Source organism: Catharus ustulatus, chromosome 1, assembly GCF_009819885.2.
Source record: "Catharus ustulatus isolate bCatUst1 chromosome 1, bCatUst1.pri.v2, whole genome shotgun sequence".
Classification (NCBI taxonomy): Eukaryota; Metazoa; Chordata; class Aves; order Passeriformes; family Turdidae; genus Catharus; species Catharus ustulatus.
Genome location: NC_046221.1, coordinates 18,914,084 through 18,939,114, shown reverse-complemented (window position 1 = coordinate 18,939,114; position 25,031 = coordinate 18,914,084). Strand labels below are relative to the sequence as shown.

Below are 25,031 nucleotides of genomic sequence, written 5' to 3'. Positions count from 1 at the left end.
ATATTGTAGTACAGTTCCCCATTTTTCTTTATATTGTGTGATATAAATTGGCATAATAATTTTTATTGTTCTATCTTTTATTTTTAAATCTGACTTTTCTACTTCAGTTGCTCTTTGAAAAGAAAATATTTACAAATGTTAGGCAGGTGTCCTACTGGGTTTTCGTGTCTTTATTATGTTCTGCCTTTCTTGTGGGTTCCTAAAGCAAGCAAATTATTATTTTCTCAAGTTATGTTTAATAGAGTGGAATAGTCTAAGAATGAATGTGTTAAAAGCATAAGTGGTCAGTAGATCACGTGGATCTCCATCTTCAGCAATGTATCAGTATCAAAGACAATCACTGAATATGTTAAAAATTTTATTTTATTCCAGGTTATGATTTGTGTTATATTTTATTGAGCCATTATTCTTCTCATTGGTAGTGTAAAGAAGTATCTAGTTAGTATTTTTATGAATGGTATCCTGACAAAAATGCTAATTGTGAGGAAATTCATGCAGGGATAATCCTTTAAACATGATAGCTGGAGGACAGGTTTAGCTAAGTCTTATTGCATCTCATTTGAGCTCACTGAGGGTTCCTTTGTATGTTCTTGAAGAGGAGGGATAAAAGCTAAATCCTTGGGAAATGACCAGATGTGCCTATACCAGTAGACTTATGTCTGTAGTAGCTCCAGAGGTCATGTTAAACAAATACAATTTAGAATTAAAAAAAAAAAAGAAGAAAGAAAAAAAAAGGAGGCTATCCCTGTGGCTTTACAGTCACACTCTGGTACTGTTTGGGAAGTCCAAGTTCTGAAACCAAGTGGGAGTTTGAGAAAACTGTGCTTGGTAAGAATGAGGTCGGTGGAGAAGGTGATGCCCTCGGTATGGAAAGGCGGGGGGTAAGTGTGGTGCTCACAGAGTGCTCCCTGCTGGGGGATTCCGAGATCGCCGCGCGCAGCTCCCGCCAAGGTGCGCTGGGACAGCTTCGCGTCGGAGGACTCCTGGTTTTTCATTGTTCTAATCGTTTATGATGCAGTGTAAAAGTCATTAAATCAGAAAAATCCCTTTTCATAAACTTGTTTTTATATAGACGTTGTTGGTTGCCGGTGCTGTTAGTTGAACATATTCTTGTCAAACTTCACTGCATTATAAGATTTGCAATTCCTAATACTGCAGGTGAGCTGGATTTAACCCAACTAAGCTACTAACCCAACCTGTGCTACTAAAATACTACTGCTTTTATATTTTCATTTGGGGCTAAGTTATTACATACTGCTGTTTACTTAAAATCTTTGCTGGCCCTAATGATGCTACTCTATCAGTATTTAAGCCAGGATGTAGAGATATTCCAAAATTACTATCACAGCACACTGTGAACTTTTTTCTGCCATTTAAATTACTCAAAATTAATCTTAAATCTTTCCACTAAAATTCAGACATCTGTAAAATTCTGTATTTTCACATATATGCTAGTCTTAACGTAATGCAGAATTTAAAACTGAATGAAAGTGTTAGGCGTTCCTTGAATGTGTCTGTGGAATATAATGTGGCATTTTTGTCTTAGTTTTAGGAATGCTTAAATCATTACACCAACTTCAAGTTGAAAACAGGCGATTGGAAGAGCAGATAAAGAATCTGACCGCAAAGAAGGAGCGACTGCAGCTTCTCAATGCACAGCTTTCGGTGCCCTTTCCAACAATAACTTCAAATCCCAGCCCTTCTCATCAAGTACATGCCTTTCCAGTACAAGCACGTAAGTAGAGGGGATTATTAAAGTGTCAGAGTAATTTGAACATGTATTTATATGAAATAATCTATTTCATCCACACATGCCGTTGATGGGAGAGGAATATAAATGTAAGATGAATATAGACCAAGTATTTGCTGATGTGTTAAATGTTTAAACATCAATTGGTTTTTACATTACTACTTGTTTCAATGCAGTTTCTATTTTACTTCAGTTTGGATCACATCTGTTTGAATCTATTGATTCACCAATTACTTAGTTAATAATTTACTATTCAGCAATGATTTTAAAGTTGACTTTGCATTTTCTATGTTTAGCTTTGTCATAATTTTGAAATAATTATTCTGGATCTTTTTACATGTTACAGAAATTTAACCACTGTGTGTTTTTTGAAATAATTACCTAGCACCTAGCACTGATTCCTTGAACAGCAGTAAAAGTCCTCATCTGGGAAACAGTTTTTTACCGGACAATTCTCTTCCTGTATTAAATCAGGTAATTTTTATTTCTTTCTTCTAAACCTAAACTTGTTACAAGTTAACTCATCCCAGTCCTTGCATTGTGGTGTTAGGTGAAATTTTATGCAGCTGAGGGGGCTTTGTTGTTTGTTTTGACACCAGGAGATAACCTCCAGCGGACAAAGCACCAGCAGTTCATCAGCGCTTTCCACTCCACCACCTGCTGGGCAGAGTCCGGCCCAGCAAGGCTCGGGAGTCCCCGGAGTTCAGCAGGTCAATGGTGTGACAGTGGGGGCACTGGCTAGTGGTATGCAGACTGTAACCTCCACCATTCCTGCAGTGCCGGCTGTGGGTGGAATAATTGGAGCACTGCCAGCCAGCCAGCTGGCAATCAATGGAATTGTAGGGGCTTTAAATGGGGTAATTCAGACCCCAGCAACAATATCACAGAACCCTTCTCTCACTCATGCAACTGTGCCACCCAATGCAACGCATCCTCTGCCAACCACGCTAAATAACAGGTAAGAATTTGCTGATTTTATGTTTTTCCTCATAGTGCCTGCTGTTCTTCAGGTTAGCTGGGTTTTTTTGTCTTACTCCAAATACATTGTTTATTCCTTCACCTGTAATTGTCAAAGTAACTTCTGCTCCTGGCTTGTGAATGAAAGTGAGGAGGCATTTAATAGAAGCACAAATAGTCAAGTTTAAGAAAAGATGTTTTCTCTAGAGCTTTTGGGAATCCTTGTGAATTCCTGTTTTTTAATCAAGTCACATTCCTAAACAAATGTAATTATGTAAATGTGCTTCAGCTCCTTTTTTTAGTTCAGAAAACAATATTCTTTGCCCTGCCAATTGTTCTTCCAGGATTAAAGGAGCACTGGAAAAGCTACCATTTGTTGCAGTAAGAAGGGGGGAGGGGGGAAGGAGAAGGGTATATGGTCATGTAATTCAAGATGTAAAAGGCATAACTAACGAAAGTTGTAATACAGTTGCATGGTTTTCAGTTGCCTGCACTGACTCCAAACCCAACAAATTTAGTTTTTCAAGCAGTGTTCTTACGGATTTCTAAATTCATAAAAAGATTAATTTGTGAGGATTCCTAACAGCCCTTCCCCAAAGCCAAGTACTGTCAGTAGCATAAACTGCTGCTGCTTGAGCTGCAAGGCAAATGGGTAACAAAAGAAACAGCTGCTTTCCAGGAGGAGGAATGGACTTCTTGGTCTGGAAGTGTTTTGGGATAGAGCAGAACCTGGGCCAGCTCTTTCTCGCTGCTCCCTTTCTCCACATACCTTGTGCTATCCTTCACTTAGGAAGGAAAGCTACATATCTATGTAGAAAGAAGTGCCTGTAAATAGGGAGTGGATTGCTTGTCTTTAAGTAGAGTTTATTTTGGGAGATTATGGTGGATTATCCATCGAAAAAAGACATACGCGATTGGAATGAGGCAAGGGATCCCTGATTTCCTAGCTTGCTTTTTCCAGTTTCTTTGCTTCCTGTTGGTTTGGCAGCTCCTGAATATTTGTATACTGTATTATTTATTGTGTGGTATTGCTTCAGTAGGCTCATAAAATCTGACACTTTCTAGTGTACACTGTTGTTTGCATGTGTCATTACGTTTTTCCTGAGGAGCCTGTATTTTTCATAGTTTATATCCTCTGTGAACATGAGGTTTCATAGGATAAACAAAACACATTCTGTTCATGAAAAGTTTGTGTCTTTCTTGAGCCATCAGAGGTTTGCAAAAAACACAAAAATTTTGCATTCTTTCCCCCAAAAGTGTGAGAAAGAGTGAGAAATACTAGACAAGATCAATCATATTAACCAGTTGCATGCTGCTTTTCACTTTCAGGTACTGCCAGTGTATATCAGTTATGCTAAATACCAGTCATGCCACTGTTTTCTCAGATGATTTTGTTTTAACACAGATTATTTGCTTCTCTTTGTATTGCAAAAGTTCTCTTTCTTTTTTAATACCCATTTTTAGTGCTGTAACTCTTAATTGTGTAGCCTAGTGGTAGAATGTTCCAATTCATGCAAAATACTGCGGCGAGTGTCCTGTTCTTAAGCTCTCATTCTAACCTTTAGTAGAGTCTGAAATACTCCCAACGACTCCCTGTTTTCTGCCACAACAAGCTTATGCTGTACAAATCTGTCAGCACTTCCACTTCTCTGTTTCTACTATGGCATACTCTCTTTCTGCACTGCTCCCTCAGTAATACTAATTTAAAATTAATGTTTATATTAAATTTATAAGTGCACTTTTCACACAGTTCTCTGCTTTATTTGAGCTCACCCACATTATTTCCCAGGCCCTCTTCCTTTTGAGGTGTTTCACAATTATGCTCATTTTCTGTGACTTCTCAGTATTTCTGATTGTATGTTTAGAAGGGAAAAGCTCAGAAATGTTAGTGCTATTATGATTCTGGTAATGACATGTGCATTCCTCATTCCTGTTTGTCCCACTACAAATGCTTTAATGAAATATATGATAAACCATTTTGTTATGGGAACTGAGTTTGCAAAGAGGCTCTGGGATGATTTTGAAGGAAGGAAAAAAAAAGGGACAAAAAATACTTTCCACTGGTTGAAATTATTGGTTCTGGAAGTCCATGGGACACCTGCCAGGCTTGAGTTTGGTGCTTCAGTGGCAACTGGTTGACTATTTATTTAATGCTGTATTTCCCAGCGTACCCTTGCTCTTTGAACTGCCCTGGTGGGAAGGTTGAATGGTACCAAGCTCAGACAGGCTCAAAGGTTAGGTGCTGTGGTGATGTGAGCTCTTGGACCTTGGTTAGATTGTGTGCTGGGATCAGGGTTGGAGGTGGTTTAAATTAGTATTGGCAACATGTTGGAAAGCCATGTGAGAACTCAGCCATGCTTTCTAACTTCAGGGTATTGTTCTGTAACTTTAAAAGACTTGCCAGATGTTCCTGGAAGTTGCTTGTTACAATAACTTCCCAAGCTTCAGAATCTGATCCAACAGTTTAATGTGAAAAATAGGCCAAGTGTTCACCAATCCATGAAGACTTCTTTATGCATATTGTCCTTATTCATATGAACTCTCTAACTGTGGCACACAAGGAGGTGAGAGAACACTGATTTGTTGGAGAGAGTTTCAAGTTGTAGGTAAAAGAACCCACATTCATTCAGCAGAGAAAAATACTTGATCCTTTTCTGGGGAAAAAGATGGCTTAGTACAGATTGCCAGCAAGTGGGAGATTAAGTGATTTGAGGAAAGAGATAGGATTGTTTCTTTACATTCACAACCAGAGAAGAGTGTAGGATGGGGAGTTTCAGACCGATCATATACCTTTTAGTGAGAAGCTGAAAAGGATTAAATTTACATTCCAAGCTGGTCCGGTTTAGAGAAAGCTCAGTGGTGAAATCCAGTGAACTGTCTCTTCTGGGAAGCTTGGGAGCTGCAGCATTTTGTTCTCTGCAGTTCAGTTTTGTTTCTAGACACCAAGATCTCAGCAGCTGACTGAGGGTATTTTCTTTCAAGTGTCAATGCAGAGCAAGAGAGGCAGGCAGAGTGATTAAAGAGAAGTGAGAGCAACAGCAGAAAAAGAAGTGCAAAGGTAAAACATGATCTGAGAGAAATATAGAATGGGCTAAAAGAACGAACTAAAATAGTGGAGAAGATTTATTCTAGTATAAAAGAATACAGAAAAAGTGAGGTAAAAAGAGAAGGAAATTATGGTAATATTAATCAGAATACTGTGGGAAATAGTGTGAAAGGCTTTACCTAAGTTCTGGTAGATGCATTCTCAGCCTTTCCCTCACCCACCAATCAGGTCATCTTGTTTGTCACAGGAGATCAGGCCAGTCAAGCAGGAGCTGCCTTTCACAAAACCTGTGCTGGCTGGGCCTGATCCCCTGATTGTCTTGTACGTGTGATGGCTCTCCAGAGGATCTTCTCCATGGCCTTCCCTTGCGCAGAGGTCAGACTGACAAGGCCTGATGCTGAGATCCTTCTTCCAGACCTTCTGTTTGCTATCCATTTGCTATCTTGCAGTCAGCTGGGATCTCGAGATCCCAGTCAGCCAGGGCTGCTGGAAGATGGTTGAAAGGGTCTCTGTGTGCACTTCCATCAACTCCCTCAGTAGCCTTAGGTGGATTCTGTCCGGCTCCATAAACTTCCCATTGACGTAGGCTTCTGTTTCCCCATAGGAAATCCTAAGTGCAGCCCACCAGCTGTGTCCTGTAGTGCTGAGACCATGCAACAAAGAATGAGATAAAGTTTATATGTGGCTTTCCCTGTCCCAGTAGGAGAGAATGGTTATCTTTGGGTATTTTCTGGTATATTGGCTGGTTAACACAAAGTCACATTACAGCAGTTGGACCACAGTTTGCTGGCTGCTGTAAAAATGCAAGATAAATACTATGCCCTGAGGAGCTATGTGATTGTAGCCTAATGGTGTGGATTTGTGACTGATTTAAGTGAATAATTCCTTACTACCAATCCCAACAAGCAATCCTGTCATCCTGTACACACCTTCTTACTAGAACTTGTGCATCACACAGTGACCTCATTTACATGAACAGAGAATCTGTCAGTGTGTTCTGTATTGGTTCAAGTTTCAGCTCAGTTCCCACAGGTTGCAGTCCTTTGTGCAAGACCCAGTATGAGGGGAGGAGACAGAAGTGTACAGCTGAAAGGGAGATACTTACAGTAATTTCATGACCATAAGGTGCACTGGATTATAAGGCGCGCTTCCAGGAGTCAGCAAATTTCCGAACTTTTGTCCATATGTAAGGTGCACTGGACTATAAGGCGCACTTTTTTTTTTTTGCAGCGAGGATCCGCTGCCGGCTCCCCCCGCGTGGTTGCTGGCCAAGACCCCGCCTCAACCCGGCAGCCACGGCGCTGTGGGCCCCTGGGCTTGCCTGCACCCGGCAGCCGCGGCCCTGCTGGCTCCCCCCGCGGCTCGCAGCTCACACTTCCGGATTGGCAAATTTCCGAACTTTGTTCACATATAAGGCGCACCAGACTATAAGGCACACTTCCGGGTTCAGGCCAAAGTTTTAGTCAAAAGGGTGCGCCTTATAGTCATGAAATTACTGTAATTTTTCAACAGCAGGATAAACCTATCATGAAACCACCTTTAATATTTTAATGGGTGTTTAAAACTAGTAAAAGCTAACATTGTACTGAAAGAGTAAATCCAGCTGTCTTCCGGGTCTTCTATTCCCAACACCCTCATTCATGCTGTTGGTTTGCAGTAAACTGGTATAGCTGAAGAAACCCTTCATTTACAGCCTAGTTGTCAGCTGGATCTATGCCCTGCCCAGGTCCCTAAATATTTGCAGACAATTTTTTGTAGGCATGAAAATAGAGACTGGGAGCGAAGTAGTTGGCAAAAGCCCAGGCGAGTTCATTCAATAGCAGCATCCCTTGGCCCCTTGCAAGGCTGGTGTTTGCTGAATTACAGACAAAGTGTGGGTAATATGAGTGGTTTGAATCACACAAAAGATGGGAATTAGAAGGAAACCAAGGTAAAATAAATGCTTAGTAACTAGGTGTTAAAGTTTGGCAAGAGCTGTCTTATAATATAAAATCTGGTTTTTCTATACAAAGTATTTGAAAAGTACTTTATAATTGGTAATTATTATCGAAGTTTCAAATAACATGCATGGAGTAGACTTGTTACAGGCAAGATGTTGCTGTTGCTCAGCATAAATGAGACTTGGGTGGTGTCAGAAATTGCAAATGGACAGTCAGACAATATTTGCAGTATGAAATCAAGTGCAAAATAGGGTCTGTCCGTTCATGTACATCTTTTCTTTAATGGAAAGCTGAAGCAAAAAGTTCCCATACTTCCATATAAACCACAGTATTGCCCTGTCCAACCCTACAGTGCCTCGGGACTAGGATTGCTTTCTGACCAACAGAGACAACTATTACTCCATCAACAGCACCAGCAATTTCAGCAATTACTAAGTACCCAGCAACTCACATCAGTAAGTTTTTCAGTTAATTATGATTTATTCCTCTACTGTATTCTAAGGCATGGATAAACTCCTCAGCTTAATAGAAACAGTAGTAATGCATTTAGCTTGATATTAAAGGCTTTGATAATATTTTAGTCTTTCAGTTGCTTCAACCTTTTTGGATTATAGTCATGTAAAATGTTAGGATATTATTGGGCTGTGTGTATAGCTACAAGAATCATTCCCTACTGCCTTCAGTTCCATTTTGTCCTGTGTGGACATGGAGGCTTGTCTCTCTCAGCATCAGCTGTGGGCAGCAGAGCTTGGGAGCATGTGTGGATTCTAACAGTATTGTGACCTGTCTTTGATTCCACTGGAACACTAGTAAATACTTTGGGTATCATCTCATGAGCTGTCTTTGCTCTGCTTGTAGTATTCATATAGGCCATTAGGTAACCGGTTTACTATTTGTATCATTAATTGTGTGGTTTTAGTACAGAGGCCTGATGAAGCCAGCAGGCTTAGCTGAACTTGTGCTGAGCTACTGATTTCAGGAAGTCTCAGGAACTTTGTTTCCCATAGTCTCATGGAGCTTCATTAGTGTAACCAAAATTAGCTGGGATTAGTTTAAGGGTTGCACTGCCTGAAGATCTGGATAAGCAGGAACCCAGGGAGGAGCTATTTTTCAGCAACTAATTATTGATCTTTTTTTCTTCCTCCTCCCTCTCCCCATATTACTCAAGGAACAGCATCAGGCCCTTTTGTATCAATTAGTACAGCAACAACATCACCATCACCAACACCATCAGTCTGAAGTACAGCAATTGCAGATTACTGGAGGAGCACAGATACCCATAAACAACTTACTTTCAGGCACACAGGCCTCACCACTTAATGCAGCTGCTACCAACCCATTCCTTACAATTCATGGAGATAACGCAGCTCAGAAGGTGACAGTAAGTATACTTCTCACCTCACTTTCCATGCAGTACCTCCAGGAGGTACCTAAAAGATAAGGAGCAGGTTATGTGCCTGTACTCACAAATCAAAGATTGTGGATTTTTTGTCTTTATTTTATTTTTCTTGAGCCTTGGGCTGCACTTAAATGAGGCTCGGAACTCTGTGAACTTGTAGTCGCATCAAACATGTCTGCTGCATGCTGTTGCTTCCCTGGATCAGGACACCAACCCAGTGACCCTTGCCTTCCTCTTGTAATTACAACTGCAGCCCTAGTCCTCCTCACCCTACTTCTTACCCAGCATTGTGTCCACTGTTTTGTGCATCATTTCTTTTACCGCCTTGCTGGTGAATTTGCCTTGGCCAGGCCTCAGGCCCTGTGGAGCTGTGGGGATTAGCTGATGGCTTGAGAGGTGAGAAGCCCATTGCTGGAAAGTTGGAATCTGTGTCAGGAGAATGAGCATCTTGGTGCTGGCCTGGGAAAATGAGGCTGTACATTGGGAGGCTGAGCAGCTCTTCCGCTTCATAGAGTAATAAACCTTTCCTGGACAGATTAAAAAATGAGACACATTTTTCTGGCAAAGATGTTTCATTATCTTCAGTATTTGCCTATGATCTCCATCCCCAAGACAAGACATCATTCTTCAGGAAATCAGAGAACAGGCTTCATTCTTTAAGGATCGTACAGTTAAGATGAGAGGATAAAGGAAGGAGCATATGAAACTTGGTAAACAAAGGATGAATAGAGCAGGAAGACATAAAGTTTCAGCATTCCTTGGAGAAGACAGCAAGTGGTAGTGGTAGAGAAGAAAGAGAAGCTTGTCTGCAAGAGCAGGTGGGGAGAGTGTGGGCTAAATGTGAATCCCCTCTCTGCTTCCCACTCCCAAATCCTCCAGCTACTTTAGGAGCACTGTGCTGGAGGACTGGGCTGTGCTTCTGTGGTACTTCCAGGCAGTACACACTTCCAGACACAAACCACATAAATGATGAATTCTCAAGATGATTTTTCCTGGAAACAGCTCCCTTCCATTCAAAATTGTGAACACTTACTTTTGTTCAGCTTTGGGCAGTTGTGACATCGCGGCTGCGAACGGTCACTGTGGTCAGGCCCTGCTGTCAGGGTCACTGACTGTCACAACAAATGTGCTGGCATTGCCTCCAGGCCTTGCCTTCATTCATAAATTTTCACAGTTTGTTCTCATATGTTTAAAACTGATCTCCCCGTATTTTCCAAAAACTAGTAGTGAATAGAATTAAGACCCTATATTTGGTGTACGTCCAAGCAAAAATATCTTATTTTTTTCTAAATGGCCATTACTAGGTCTGTGCCCTGCAGTACTTTTACAAATATGCCATTACAGTTTTCATGTTAACAGTTAGCTGTAAATAATTCCAAGAAATCTCAAAACATCTTTCGAACAAATCCCTTACCAAAAATTTATTTTTGAAATAGATTTTTTTTTTAAGGCTAGAATTGAGACAAGTTGCACAGATTGTTGAACTGTTTTTAACAAATTCTCTATTTGCCAGAGTTCGACTGTTTTAATCTCATTTCTAGTTTAAACAGGTTTTCAGGCATTTCTGAATGCTCAGTGAATGAGATGAGATTTTTGCTCACTCCTATTCATTACTTGCAGGAAATGTCTTTGTAGCAATATATGAAATAAAGAATTGTGATGGGCAAATTGGAAATTGTATTTGTCCTGGTGGAGAAGTGTAGATTTCAGCCCTCTCTAGTGGGCAAAAGTAGCAGAGGTCACCTGGTGTTTCTCTTGACCGTCTTGCAGTTTTAGAGAGACCCATGGCCAGGAATAGCCACTTTTGTTGGAAGGAAGGAGAGTTGGTGTTTTCTAATGCTGCCTGGCATGACCTTAGCATTAGTTGCTTCAATCCAGGACTGCTCCTTTAATTATTCTTTCCCACTTTTTATTCTACAGTACGTGGTTATTTTTTACAATGATGAAGTTACTACTTAGATTGCTCTAGTGAATGTACCTCAGCTGCTTTGTCATCTTTATGAATTGGATTTTACTTAGCTCTGTATGGTATAATCTGATTTTTAGAAGTATTTTCTCTTACACAGAGGCTCAATGATAAAACTGGACCAGTTGCGTCAGAGAAGAGTTGACATTTGAATGACACTTGAGCCGTGCACGTCCTGCTGTTATAGCACTTCATGTGGCTGCAAACCCCAGGTTCCCTTTCTGCAGATTGAAAAAGAGCAACAAGGAACTCTTACTGCACAGCAAGAGGTTAATAATTTTCATAAGGATATTTTTGGTAGGCTTTCATTTGCTTTCTTGTTGCACTAAAATGGATGTACTTTTTAATGTCTCAGACTGTGAAGTAGATAAAACTCTGCAAATCATAATTATTTTGTCAATATGATGGTACTAAGTACAAATTCAACCACAGAAGAACATCCACTTCACTCTTCAGTCCTAATCTCACAGACTGAAAGGCTGTAACCTGTCTGCAGTGCTGCATTGCTTTGGTTTCAGAGCAGTAGTTTTAACAGCCCAACCCCAGCCCATCTGATCTTGCTGCTGCAGTTATAACAGATCCTTTTGGACTGAGCTTGTAATGGCAGCTGGGACTTGCTGTTCATTGTTTCTTTTTTAAAATGCCTGTTTTGGAACCTGACTCATAAGGGAATTGACTTCTGAACTTTTTATTCCTTTAAATTCCTATTGTTGTATAGTTGGAGTTTTTCTTGAATAAGAATTATGGTATGGAATCCAAAGTTTATTAATTTTGGTGTAGGTTTTAGAGTTCTGAGGTTTTTAAAGGAACCAGTTTGGTTCCAGTGACAAAGTTTTCTTACCAGATGAGAAGGCCACGCTGGAAGAAGTTTGTGTAGTGTTTGGCCTAAACCAAGTGCCTGTTGCTACCTCCATTTTGTTGAAATGGCTGCAAACAGCTGATCATGCACTAGATGTGTCCTTGTTAGCAGCGGGAATATTCTGTCTTGCACCAGCAGCCTTGTTCTGCCTTTCCTAGAGGTGTTTATACCACTGTAGAGAGCTCAGGCAGATTGTTACCTGGGTCACTTTTCACTAATAAATTACCAAAAAAGTGAGTTACCATTTCCCACTAAAATTTCCCAGTGGTTGAAACGGGTGAACTTGTGTTACAACACTTCGGGCAGTTGCTGATCTCGTGGCGAGTCTATGCAGGGTGGTGAAGGACAGTTTAAATGGGGGTAATGACCACTAATCAAGAGAGGTGGGAATTATTAGCGGAAACGACCCAGCTGTAATTAGACCTCCACTGTGTACTTATTTGGAAGAACATGCTAATTCTGCAATATGTTTCTTAGTTAAACATTGCACAGTTCTTACCTCATTTCTGTAAATAAAGTTTTGTGAATCTGTTTTGTATTGTGAAGAATTCATAAGAAAACATTGATATTTTGATTTGTAATATTTCTAATTAGTAGATTTAATTGAAAAAGTAAAAATAATTTATTTTTATATGTTCTGGGGAATTTTTAAAAAATGTCGCAAATCACTTTTGTAGATACTTTACAAAAGTAAACCAGTGGTTTATTTTACTTACTCGCCCCACTGGTGGATATTCTGTAACAATTTGTACAAAAGGTAAGATGGAAATGTGCTGTTATTTTGACTAGATGTAAAATTCCAAGTGTATGAAAAGATATGTACAAAGCTTTTGTTAATAAACTTTAATAATGTTTATCATTGTATATGACTTGTGTGAATGTCAGTCTCGTAGAAGAAAGGAATATTTTTAGTAACATCACACAAGAGGGTTTGATTTGCACATGGCTACTAAATTTTATTACAAGAAGTTTGAAGAACTATTTTTCATGTAAATTTTTGCTTTCACAAGACACCGATGTAGCTGAAAAACTGTCCAGGGATATTTCTGCTTACTGGACAGAAATGCCTGTTGCAGCCCTGGGTCTGATGTCAGATTTTGCTTTCACCCTTCAAAGAAGAATGACTGGAATGACAGGAGCAGTGGCTGTTGTCCTGCAGCTCCAGTTTGTTCTGGTGTAACTTGGTGAGAGCTCAGTGGGCAGGGGATGGTGCCTTATCTGCACCGTGCCTGGGTGAGGGGAGTGAGGCTGAGGTTGTTGCTGTAATCTTTGAACTGTACTTTCTGTAAAACCAGCACAGTCCTTGTTTCCATGAATTTTGTTTACTGTCCATGGGAAGGTTGGTAAATAGCTGAACTCCTGGTCGGGCCCCAAAGTTACAGTTGGTACTGCCAGACTGAGAGGAGGGGGAAGAAAAGCCCAATCTGCCCCTGCTCTTGGCACAAGGCCTCCAGGCAATCCTTAGTGCCACTTCTGGAACCATGGACTGCTGCTTTATTCATGGACCTAAACCAAAGGAAAAAGTGCTTAGGCAAAAGTGCAAAGTCACCTTGCTCCAATTGGAGCAATACCATAGGGATCAGTAAAAGTGCTAAGTCCTCCCTTTCCTCGTGTATTTCTTTATTGGAGGGACTGCCTAAAAGGAAATAATGGAAAGGACAGTTCTGACATCCAAACAAAAATTCAATTCACCAGCCCTTTAAAGAAAGAGACCACATCAAAGCCAAGTTCACATGAGGACCAGATGCAGTCAAAACCAACCTTGTTTCAATGATTTTTCAGGTCCTGACATGAGAGGTGATGGTCTGTGGCTGATTTGGCACCAGTTCAGTAAAGCCTACAGTGCTGTCCCTGCAGAATGCTTTGGATGCCAAAGCAGCCTGGGCCCCTGTTCAGGTCCCTGGCAGCCAAGCTGCTGAGCTCTCCAAGTGTGCTGGGAACTGCTCTTGGCTCAGTGTCACGACAGCAGCACAGACTAAAGTGGCTGCATTCAGAAGATTTTTGACCAAACCCTCACTTTACTCACAACAATGACAACAAACCTTGCAGAAGCCAACTAATTCTGGACAGTTTACAACACCTGAAATCCTGCTTTTATCAACTTTATCCATTCAAGCTGTGTTAGCAGGAGCAACTCATTCAGCAGTAACACTGTGTGACCTTTAAACTGACCAGTTTTCTGATGCCTGTTTTTCATAAGCTGCACTAAAATCTTACTGTTGGGTCTGCCTAAAGGAGAACTCTTCAGTTGCCCTCTTGTTTTCAGGTCCTGTCATCTCACAAAGAGGTCACGTTGCAAAATCTTTCCTGAAACATACCTGTTTTAAAAATTAGTTCAAACACTGAGAACTATAAAGTTGAAAGTAATAAAGTCCAAACACCTACATTTACAAAAGGACACTGCTGAACAGCATCTGCTGGTCTTTTCTCTAGAACTAAATGAGAGCACTTCACAGCATCTCAGTCATATTCTACTCACTTGTGTATGGTTGTCAGGATCCTCTAGCTTGGCAGTGGACTTTATCCTCAGCATGTAAGGGAGTATTGCCCTCCCTGTCTCATCTGCTCCAAAAAACTCCTTTCCATAGTGCTCTGCCTGTGCCAGCAGCAGAGACAAGCAAAGACGCTCAAAGTAGGCTCAGATCAGACCTGTTCAGGTGCAAGTCAGAGTCTAGGACCTACAGCACAGACTGTCTGTAGGACTGGACACAAAGTTATGGTGCAAAAGCATTGCTGAGATGCAACTCAAAACTGCCCAGGAAAGTAAATGTATTTTGCTAGCAGGCAAATATTAGTATTAGTGAAAGGAAATCTGCTAGATTCTGTGCTAGAACAAAAGTTGGATGAAGTTGCTTAAATCCAAAGTCTTGCGTGACCTCGGTTTTCATGGACAGAAAATTTTAGAAAAACAAGCTGTTGTGGTGGGTAACAGACCCGTGAGAAAACAAAGCCTGGCTACAGTCTTCCACTTCTCTGGTGAGCATCATGTCTGACCTCAGTCACCACAGACTAAAGGTACTGCTGAACAGGCTGTGTCATTATCCAGAAAACACCTGGCAACCCAGAGAGGACCCTGAAAGGTTCTGAAGGTCTTGGACTCCTGTCCAGGCCTCCTTCTTCCCCACTGCCAAACACTAAAGCTAAGGCTCAGGGTGGGCCAATTCCTCTTGAACTGAACATGAAGCAGGACTGGATGTGCCCTGGATGAAGCCTTCACTAACCCCCTCTGTGAGGGATGGCTCCCAGATGGGATCTGAACATCTGGTTGCAGAGCAGAGATCCACTGGTGCAGGGCACTGATGTACATTCCCCATCCAAGACCTTCAGTTCCAAAGGACCCACCCCTGCTTTGCAAAACCTTCCCAGTTCTTGATGCTGAGACAGTTGGGCCTGTCACCAATTCCTGGTGCAGTGCGACTGTGCAAGAGGTGAGTGCATTTCTCTTACACAGCCAGCTTGCCTCTGCTTTCAGGAAGGTTCAGTCTCCAAGCAGTAAGGATGCAATCCATTGATTCCCTCCATACAGGCATAAGCAGCACCTGTGATTAGACAGACACCCAGCACTTCAGGTGTTCAACCCCACAAGTGTGACAGCATGGCATGTTTAACCTTTGCCCATGCTTAAACATCTTCCCTCTGGTAAAGTGGATTTGTCAGGAACGTTGTTTTAAGTTTCTCAGTGTGAATGGTCTTACAAACAAAAATTCTTACCAGTCAGCAGTGCTTGTCCTTCTTCCTTTGACCCCTGTGCAGAAAGGCTGTGGTGGAGGGAAGCAGAAGGTGTTGGGAGAACAGTGTGTGACTATTGCCACACACCCACTGGGGATGTGGCCACTCCTGAGCAGGTGCTTTCGTTAAGTTTACATCTCCAGCAATAAAGGTGTCAATAGTCCTCCCTTGTTACATTTGCCACTGGATTTTTTTGCCCTAACACCTAGCTAAGATAGTTCTCACTCCAAACTAAGCCCATTGTTATTCTTCACAGCCACAGCAGATTTGTAACAGTTCCATATGGATCACATCAATTGCAAAGTTCTCTTCTACATGCCTGGAAGATTTTTCTCTCCCTCTAGTCTAGAGCAAATACCAACAATTACCTTCCTAGCAAATCAGGCAATGCAAACACTGGATCATTCTCTCTGCTCTCTTCTGGATGGTCCACATCTCAAAGTGTGATACACTGAACTGTCCCAGGTCTAGTCTTGTAAAGCCAGAGTGAAAAAGAAACATGACTCTCTCTTCCTCACAGGCTAAACTCTTCCATTACTTGCTTTCTCTTTTAGAAACTGCAGAAATATTCCCATTACCAGTCTGGTTTTTTCATGAACAGTACATCTCCATTTGCTCATGTTCTACCCCAGCTCCACCCATTAATTTTCACCAATTTGCTTCACCATTTTAGCAGCTTTTCTTTGCAGCCATTTCAATTACTGTGCTTTACATCTAGTCATCTCTCATTGAGTGTTCTGGATGACTAAATGCTTTTGAAAGTCAAGTTTTTCTGGTACCTCTTGAAAATACCTCACTTAGCTCACTAAGATTCTTCCTTCAAAGTAGCACAGAATTCCTGTTCCATTGATTAGCACCCAAATCACAGCTTCTAAATATGTTTAACTTCCAGCGCAGTTAAGCTGTGAAGTTCTCTGTGAAAAAAAAATAGATACATTATTTTGTATCTATGTTTCCAAAAGAAGGTATTGCAGGTGCATATGAATATATGTAGAAGTTACTATTAAAAATACTACTTATTTCAAAACATTACTAGATATTTATAAGAATAAGGTATTTATAAGCATATGGTCTTGGATTTAGAGGTGCAAGAAAGAAAAATATATTTTGAGTGCAGAGATTCATTACTCTCATGCTTCCTTAACAGTTTCAGGTCAATTCTCTCTTTCAAAACAAATATAAGTTATTTGTATATTCATTGGCTGCAAACCTACCACATTCAGTATGTGGTTATCAGAGGGAGTCTTCCTACAGCTCACTTTTAGACTGTCATCCACATAAGCAACTCTTCAATACAAACACACCTTCATTCTTCAACACACAAACCAGGTAAGACTGTATAAGATTTATTAATATTTTCTTCTACTAAGGCACATGACGTATAGAAATACTGAGGTACAAAAATGCAATTTCCTGCACATGAGATTTAAAACCCCATTTTGACAAAGATGAGCTATATCTCTTCTTGCTCACAACATTCAGCTTTTAGCCATTTTTTTCTTTTGTACCAGTTCAACAAGCAGCTTGTATCTTGCTATACACTCCTCCTGAAAGGAAACACAAAAGCGTTATTCAAAGGTTGATATTTTAGTACTGCTTTAACTCTATACATGCTACTTTATTCCAGAAGAGCAGCTGGGTTCTGGGGGTTGTGTAGGGGCTTTTTATTTGTTTGGGTCTGGGTTATGTTTTTTGTTTTGTTGGGATTTTTTTTGTTGATGTTGTTGTTTGGTTTTTTGTTTGTTTGTAGGGGTTTTTTGTTGTGGGTTTTTGTTGGTTTTTTTCTTGGTTGGTTGGTTGGTTGTTTTCTTGTTTTAAAGCTGCATGCTGGATTTGAGAAGGGGAATCTACATCTAGTGAAGAGGGGATTAGAAAAATGAACTTGAAATTTACATTTCTTAGCGGTTCATTTATCTGTTTGAAGAGCACACAAACCCAAGAAACAGTTGCCCAGTACTTTTTGACAATGACTGCAAGAGCAATTATAGAACAGCTGTATTGCAGCATCCATTTAAAACAGTTACTCAGGTGTGAGCCACACTGCAAGCAAGGTAAGCCGAGCCTTTGAGGTCACTAATGCAGCACCTGCTGACACCAGAACCTGCAGAACTTTAGAGCCAGAGAGACCCAAATCCTTCCCCAACGCACTCCCTGCTCCCTCACTGTGTTTGGCACAAATATTACAGGGCTTTTCTGCAGTACTACGGCTGAAGCAAGCAAACTAAGCTATCACAACTATTAGGAAAGTCTAGTACAGACTGTCTGTATCAATGACAATTAATGCTATTTTTAAAAACTACACTTACAAAAAGAACATTACATTGATTATTGAGCATTTAACACTTGCAGATGGATTAGTTACTTTGTTTGTTCATTGAGATGGGTTCAGAAAGGTATTGTGAAAATGTAAGCAAAGCAGCTCACAAACATTTGGTTACTAATTATGAATCAAAATTTGTTTTAAGATCTAATTTTGTCCTGCAATTGAAGATCTGAAAGGCAGAGGAAAGGTAGGTATTTTAAATGAAACAGGAGTTATTTCAATATTTTCTGTATTAGATCAAAGAAGCTGAAATAAATGGAAAAATGTTTTAAATAAAGCAACAGACACAACAGTAATGCTCTTTAGGTCACCTGAATCTGGACTGAGAGGCCAAGTAAAGGCCTCACCTTTCTAATGGACCCTCATTCTTAAGGTAATTATAAATTGGTAGCAAATATTTTTCCCCTCAATTTATACTATAGTTCAGTCAAAATAAGTCATACCTTGCTTTTTCCAGGAACGCATTTTGCTATTTTATCCCAGCGGTCTGATGTTCCCTTTGGATACTGCTGCAAGGCCATTTCAAGAAGTTTCTGTTGATTTTGAGTCCACAGTTCTTCTGGTGCACGGCTTTTCTCCCTTCTTCTGCTTTCATCATCACTCTCTCCCTCTTGCTCAGTGTTATCAAAATCTTTCTGACGTCTCCCTCTGCCCTTCTCTTCTGGTACCTCTTTTGTTGCCAGCAGAGCCGCTTCAGGTGCTTTGACAATTTTTCGTCTGCGGTGTCTAGTTTCACTTGCCATGGTCTCCTTTGGATCTGTCTGGATATCCATCTGCTCTGACACAAGATTGTAGTTCCCCTCCTCCTCCACCTCCTCTTCCCTTTCCCGCTGGGTGATTATGTGATCTGGCAGATTCATGTTGACTTTGAAATTTTTGGAATTGTGAGCCAGCGTTTTAAGCTCCGAGAGCCTAATGATACCTGTTAGAAGCACTGCTGTTACACTTCTCAAAAAGTAAAACACCCCACAAACAAGCAGGGAGCTGCCCACAAATTAAAGGTTCTCAGAATAGTGCAGAGTGGACAAAAATCTCTTATGGACTGACTTAAGAAAAACAAAAGCTTAAGAAAAACAAAATAGAGAAATCAAGGCATTCACTTGATCATCAAGGTGATGAACTTTGCCAATTTGGAGCTTATCTGATCTACAGGAAGTGCTACTTAAATTCCCACATGATATGAAAAAAAAACAACCTAAACAAATGACCAAGCCCCACCAAAAACAAAATAAGAAAGTCTGGGAGGATGTAACTAAAGAGAAATGTTCTCTCAGAATACCCAGCAGTTCTCTTTTCTCAAAGTAGGGCAAGGTTGCAAAAATCTCTCTGCAGAGCAGACTCTGAAAGGCACAGCTATCACCCAAACCCAGTAATTTTCATAAGCACACACCTGGTGTATGTGTAACAGAATCCTTCACTTGTTTGGCTTTCAGGGTAACCTGCATGAAAACAACAAAAATTATATCATTGGGGTATTGAAGAGTTATTACCTTACCACAAAACACCTACATTGAAGACACAGTAAATATGGTGAGGCTGTTTTCTTTGGCTGCATTTGCTCATATGTGGAGTTCAAACTGGCTTAAAGTACAGTAATTTCACGAATACAAGCCGCACCAATTTGACTAAGATTTTGCTCCTAAACCGGAAATGCGGCTAATAATCAGGAGCGGCTAATACAACCTCAGAAGTGCCAGCCAGAGTGCTGAGCCGAGCAGCTGCAAAGTCGGCATTTTGCGATTGTTACAAATCGCTACTCTGTTGCACCGCGGGTGGAGCCTGGCTCCCTGTAGGCAGCACGGGGGGCGGGGAGAGAGGCGGGAGAGCTCTCTTTCCTCCTCTGCCACAGCCCGGGGAGAGACGGGGGGGGCCCGGCGCCGCCATTGCCGCGGCCCAGGGAGGAGAGGGGGGACCCGGGCCGCCCCTACCGTGGCCCGGGGAGTGGGGGGGAAGCCCGCGCCACCATTGCTGCGGCCCGGGGGGGGGGGGAAGCCCGCGCCGCCATTGCTGCGGCCCAGGGAGGGGGGGGGAAGCGCGCGCCGCCATTGCTGCGGCTCAGGGAGCCGACAGGAGCCCCGCGCAAGCCATTGCTGTGGCCCGGGGAGCCGACGGGAGCCCCGCGCAGCCATTGCCGCGGCTCGGGGAGCCGACGGGGTGCTTTGTCCCCGCCCGCCGCCGCCGCGGCAGGAGCGGGGAAACTCCGTCCCTGCCTGCCGCCGGCGCCACGGGTGTGGGAAAGCTCCGTCCCTGCCCGCCGCCGCTGCCGTAGGAGCGGGGGAAACTCCGTCCCTGCCTGCCACCGCGGGGCAGCGCCGACCCGGGGTGACTGAGCCCAGTGGCAGCGGCGGCCGGCCCCGAGCTGCAGCACCGTGCTGGGCCACCTGGCCCTGTCAGCGGCCCCTAGCGGGCCGAGCCTGCACAGCCTTAGCTCAGCCAGTAAACCCCGCCCTCCCGTGGTTCTGTTACTAATTGCACGCGGGTCCTCGCTGCGAACGACAAAGCGGCTTATATTTGGGTGCGGCTTATCTATGGACAAAAACCGAAATGTTTGCCAACACTCAGAGATGCGGCTTATACTCAGTACGGCTTGTATTCGTGAATTTACTGTAACCTTCTAGATTTTTGTTCTTTCTAAACCATTCTTGGTTTATTAAAATAATATAAATGATGATACACATTTCTGTTACTATCACCATAATACACCCCAGTTGATACTCAAATTTTATTTTCTTTCCTTGTCAAACCCTAATTTTCTGGCCTAAAAATACCACAAGAATAGGGGGGAAATAACCAAATGAGTTATTTTCTACATATATATTAGTTTCTCAATACTGAACAAAAGAACAAAATAACCCACATAGGTCCAGATGATGAAGCACACCAGTGGACAGGTATTCAGTCACCAAACAAAAGGTAACAGTTTGACTACCAAAGATTAGCAAAGACACCTCCTAAGTCCTGGTACTGCAGCAAAAGTTATTACTGATAGTCCAGAGGATAGAGAGCTGCTTAATTCAACCTCTCCGGGTGTACTGAAACCTCAGTCCTGGCAGAAAAATAGCACTAGTTTTAGTATTTTTGGATTTTTTAGAGTAAAAAGTGATTGTTTCAAATTCTGTTTGTAAGCAAACAGGCTTTCTCCTCACCCAGAACAAGGAGCTTCCTCATCCCAGTTTTCTGGACTTCACTACAGATAACAAGCCAGGCTTCACTTAAAATTAAGATTCTTTAATTACTTAGCATCTTTGTTATATAAAATGACCACAGATTTATAGAATGGCTTGGGTTGAAAGGGACCTTAAGGATCATCTGGTTCCAACCCTCCTGCCATGAAGACACCTTCCACTGGACTAACCAGGCCTTGAACACTTCCAGGCATCCATGACTTCTCTGGGCAACCTTTTCCAGTGCCCCACCATCCACACAGTAAAAAAATTTCTTCCTAATATCTCACCTAAATCTACTTCCTGTCAGTTTAAAGCCCTTGCCCCATGTCCTATCACTGCAGGCACTTGTAAAAAGTCCCTCTCCAGCTTTCTTGTAGCTTCTTTTAGGTAGCAGCCTACAGTCCCAAATTCAGGTATCACAAAAAACCATCTTAAAATGCAATATTCAAAGAGTTATACAATCTTTTACTGAAAATGTTTGATGAATACTAGATATCAATTTCTTTTTTTCTTTTTGAATGTGAAGACTTCCTAAAAAAGCTAGAAATTGAAATTGAGTAGTCTGAACCACTCAAATCAAATTTAAAATGTGAACAGGCAACAACTGAATCAAACCTGATATTACATGGCACGGGTTCTCTGTGCTCCCTGAATTTAAAATGTGAACAGGCGACAACTGAATCAAACCTGATATTACATGGCACGGGTTCTCTGTGCTCCCTGCGCCTGGGACCTCATATGTTAACATCCATTTAGTATAAGGTGTGTGGTAGTGTGCTACCCAGAGCAAAAATAAAAAATACATCACTTACAAAGTCAGGAATTCCTCTATAGAGGATTTATGGGATTTAACCAAAATAGGAATCAATCTTACCACAGCACAGACTTAGCTGTTTTAGCTACCTAATGTTAACAATTATTCCCTACTCAGAGCAGCACTAGAGAGCAAACCTGCCAAAGCATTGTAAAGCCTTATGCTGTGAAAGAATTAAATATTAAGATTCAGGATTTTTGTTCTATGACAAGATTCATAAGTAAGCACCTCAACAGTTAAAATACCTTGGTACCATCTGCTTCTAGTCTGGTCTGTTTGCTTCCCCCCACCCACCTTTCTGCCCACAAAATTGCAGCAGTTTGCTGTAAAAATAGGCTCATGCTGGATCTCCTTAAGGAAATGACAGCAAGACTTAACAAGGCAAAGTGGTCTATTTTCCCTACAAATTAAGCCTCATTTTCTGGGATGATTAAGTTCAAATGAAAACTCTGTGAACAATGAAATCCCAACTCTAATTAACCAAAACCTTTATCCAGAGGTAGACATCTGGCACGCAAAACTCCAGTTCCTAGTGTTGCAGTACGATGAAGTTTTAATTGTTCAAAAGAAAAATGTCAGCATACTGTAATATGAACAGATAATTTTAAGTGTCACTAACAGCTAATAGAAATTGCCTTCCTTAAAAAATTTATATTCTAAAATAATCAAAACTAAAATGTTTGTGTTCCATCTTTAGCAGTGTCTCTACAGTACCAATGACTGAAAAGGCTCAGAGGAACAGAAACCATTCTTGACTGCTGAACAGAATGGATGCTTAATGGTGTCCTGCTATGCATCTCTTAAATAGAAATCATGTTATATAAACTGGATTATAATAGATTATTTTCAAATGAGGGAGAAGAATTTGCCATGCAAACAAGTAGCTTTTAGAGCCTCCTGCTGTGATGCAGTGGATTCATTGTAAATATGACAAGGCCCTGTCTTGTGTATTCCAGAAAACTGGAATACACAAAAAACTGGAATAATCCTTGCTGTCTTTAAAGTAGGTCTTTCAGAGATCTACAGCCTACTCATAAAGACACAAAGGCAAGAAAAAGAGAGCAGAAAAGATTTCCTGAATAAAACAGAGCAGAATGAATTGCCAGCAATGACAGGTACCATGAGCTGCTGCCTCAGTGCCAACTGGGTTCAGTTTTCTCTCAGTTGAACCTCTGGCATTTTCAGAGATCAGCAATTATCATTCTATCTTTCAAGCTGAAACTGCGCATGCAACACAGACTTTGCTTTGGAACTGGTGCATATCAGCTGAATTTCAGTTTTCTTTACAAGACAGGTGTCCCCAAATTCAGTTACTGTATGTATCCCACCGTGGGTATAAATTTTGCTGCACATTGCATCTAATTAGGCTGGAATCTAAACTGTACCTCTCCCTTTGACCAATGAAGGATTTTGGCTTATTCCCAGATCTGATTGCATTTTGTATTTTCCCTTACATGCAAAAAATTCAGGAGTAACAGTTTTTCCATAGGTAATCTTATGTTGGCCAGCTTCACTCATTATAGCTTGGTGAACCCAAGTATTAAGTTCATTTACTACACCTAATATTTCCAAGACTATCTTTTGAAGGCTTTATGATATCAGTTCATATTTTGATGGACTTTCAATTTGAACAATCACCAGGTAAGCTGGAAATAACAACTGTGTGTATGGTTTAGATACTGAAAATCTACTATTTCAAACATTGAACAAGCACCTTCAGTTGACATAAGTTTGACAACTCATCAAGCTTCCCACAGCTTTACTATCACCACTCACAGGTTACAGGGGAAGATTATTTGTCTATTATTATTTTTATCAGCTTTCTTCTTCATACAGATGTTTGCAAGTCCTTTTTCAGGTGCTATGTACAGTTCATGTTTACTGCAGCTCTGACACTGAGAGTTCAGGTATCACTTATTTAGGCTTCAGATTTATGTGTCCATCAGGCTCAACTGTCATTGTCATTCCAGATGCTGACACAGGGCAAGAATCGTTAACATGTTGGTATTAAACTGCTGAGGATTATTAGGAATCCAGCCTATGGAACATATGAAATTGTATTTCAATTTGATCGGTTGGAGTTTAATCATTGTTCTTGCCACTCAAGTCTGCAGACTCTTCTGTTGCCCATTCCTCCATGCTTTTTGACATCCTTAATATCAATTTAAATTCCCTCTCCAGGGGTGAATAGTGTTATTTACTAGCTAGTTTCTAACTGATTCATAAAAAATTCACTAAGTTATGCAGCATAAGTTGCTCTATTGCTTTCTCTCCTCATTACTTATCATAGCTTGCTTATATAATATTATTACTTTTTCATTAGTTAACAGATAACATACTTGGAAAAAATTATTCAGAGTATGAAGTAGTTGTAGAATACTCTCTTGTAGTTATTATTGCTATTTTATCCTGCATAATGCTTTAAAATTATAGTTCTCATGTATATTAAATTATGAGTTTTGTCCTGACTGTGAGAAGGTGTGCTAAAAGCCTGCTTTTATTGACAACAGCTTTCACCAGAATATCAGCCAACCCCCTTAAGAAATCCTGGGTCTGGGGACACCTTAAATAATAAGGATCGAGACTGTGAAATTGATTTAAAACACAAGACAGAAGATCTCATATCCCTGCAAGTATTTGTACTGCTGAACAGACACACTGCATTATTTTATAGGAATCAACTTTAAATGTTGTAGTCCACCAGGGATAACAGAAGTCACAAATAAAGTCAGGTAATATCATACACAGTGAAACAGATTTCCTTAGACAGATAAAGATGACAAAAAAACCCCTGGATGCAAGCAATCAAATTGCTGAAGTAGAAATCAAACTATCTTACTGTGGGACCTACAGAAAGAAACCACAGGAACAATTTGCTTCTGGGAACTCCCTTCTGAACTCAGTTTCAATAGCTCTTCAGCTATAAAAAGATTCTATCGAAAGCAAGTGGGATTAGTGGGATGATTTTATGTGATGAAAGCCAGGCAGAGCTGGTTTCCTCCTGTACTGCTAACAATTAGTCCAGATCACAAAGACTAGTTGCTACTTAACAAGACACCTAGCAGTAAAAAACATTCCTCG

The 25,031-nt window shown here is 41.1% G+C and overlaps 2 protein-coding genes across 7 annotated transcripts in view; one reads left to right on the top strand and one right to left on the bottom strand.

The window, feature by feature from the left end:
* MLLT10 (MLLT10 histone lysine methyltransferase DOT1L cofactor) overlaps positions 1 to 12,781 on the top strand; it is a 128,776-nt gene extending 115,995 nt beyond the window's left edge. For 3 of the 6 annotated variants that reach the window (XM_033052913.1, XM_033052921.1, XM_033052941.1), the window contains 6 exons: positions 1,547 to 1,735; positions 2,136 to 2,224; positions 2,350 to 2,708; positions 8,046 to 8,148; positions 8,862 to 9,074; positions 11,159 to 12,781. In XM_033052913.1, coding sequence (XP_032908804.1) covers positions 1,547 to 1,735; positions 2,136 to 2,224; positions 2,350 to 2,708; positions 8,046 to 8,148; positions 8,862 to 9,074; positions 11,159 to 11,203 — 998 coding nt within the window. In that variant the 3' untranslated portion in view covers positions 11,204 to 12,781. Of the gene's footprint in view, positions 1 to 1,546; positions 1,736 to 2,135; positions 2,225 to 2,349; positions 2,709 to 8,045; positions 8,149 to 8,861; positions 9,075 to 11,141 lie in introns of all 6 variants that reach the window. The other 3 variants (XM_033052909.1, XM_033052949.1, XM_033052930.1) reach the window with 3 other exon arrangements.
* Positions 12,782 to 16,976: 4,195 nt separating this feature from the next.
* DNAJC1 (DnaJ heat shock protein family (Hsp40) member C1) overlaps positions 16,977 to 25,031 on the bottom strand; it is a 110,536-nt gene continuing 102,481 nt past the window's right edge. Inside the window, exons 10-12 of the mRNA XM_033068521.2 lie at positions 19,360 to 19,408; positions 18,413 to 18,891; positions 16,977 to 17,193 (exon numbers count right to left, since the gene is read on the bottom strand). Coding sequence (XP_032924412.1) covers positions 17,125 to 17,193; positions 18,413 to 18,891; positions 19,360 to 19,408 — 597 coding nt within the window. The 3' untranslated portion in view covers positions 16,977 to 17,124. The remainder of the gene's footprint in view (positions 17,194 to 18,412; positions 18,892 to 19,359; positions 19,409 to 25,031) is intronic.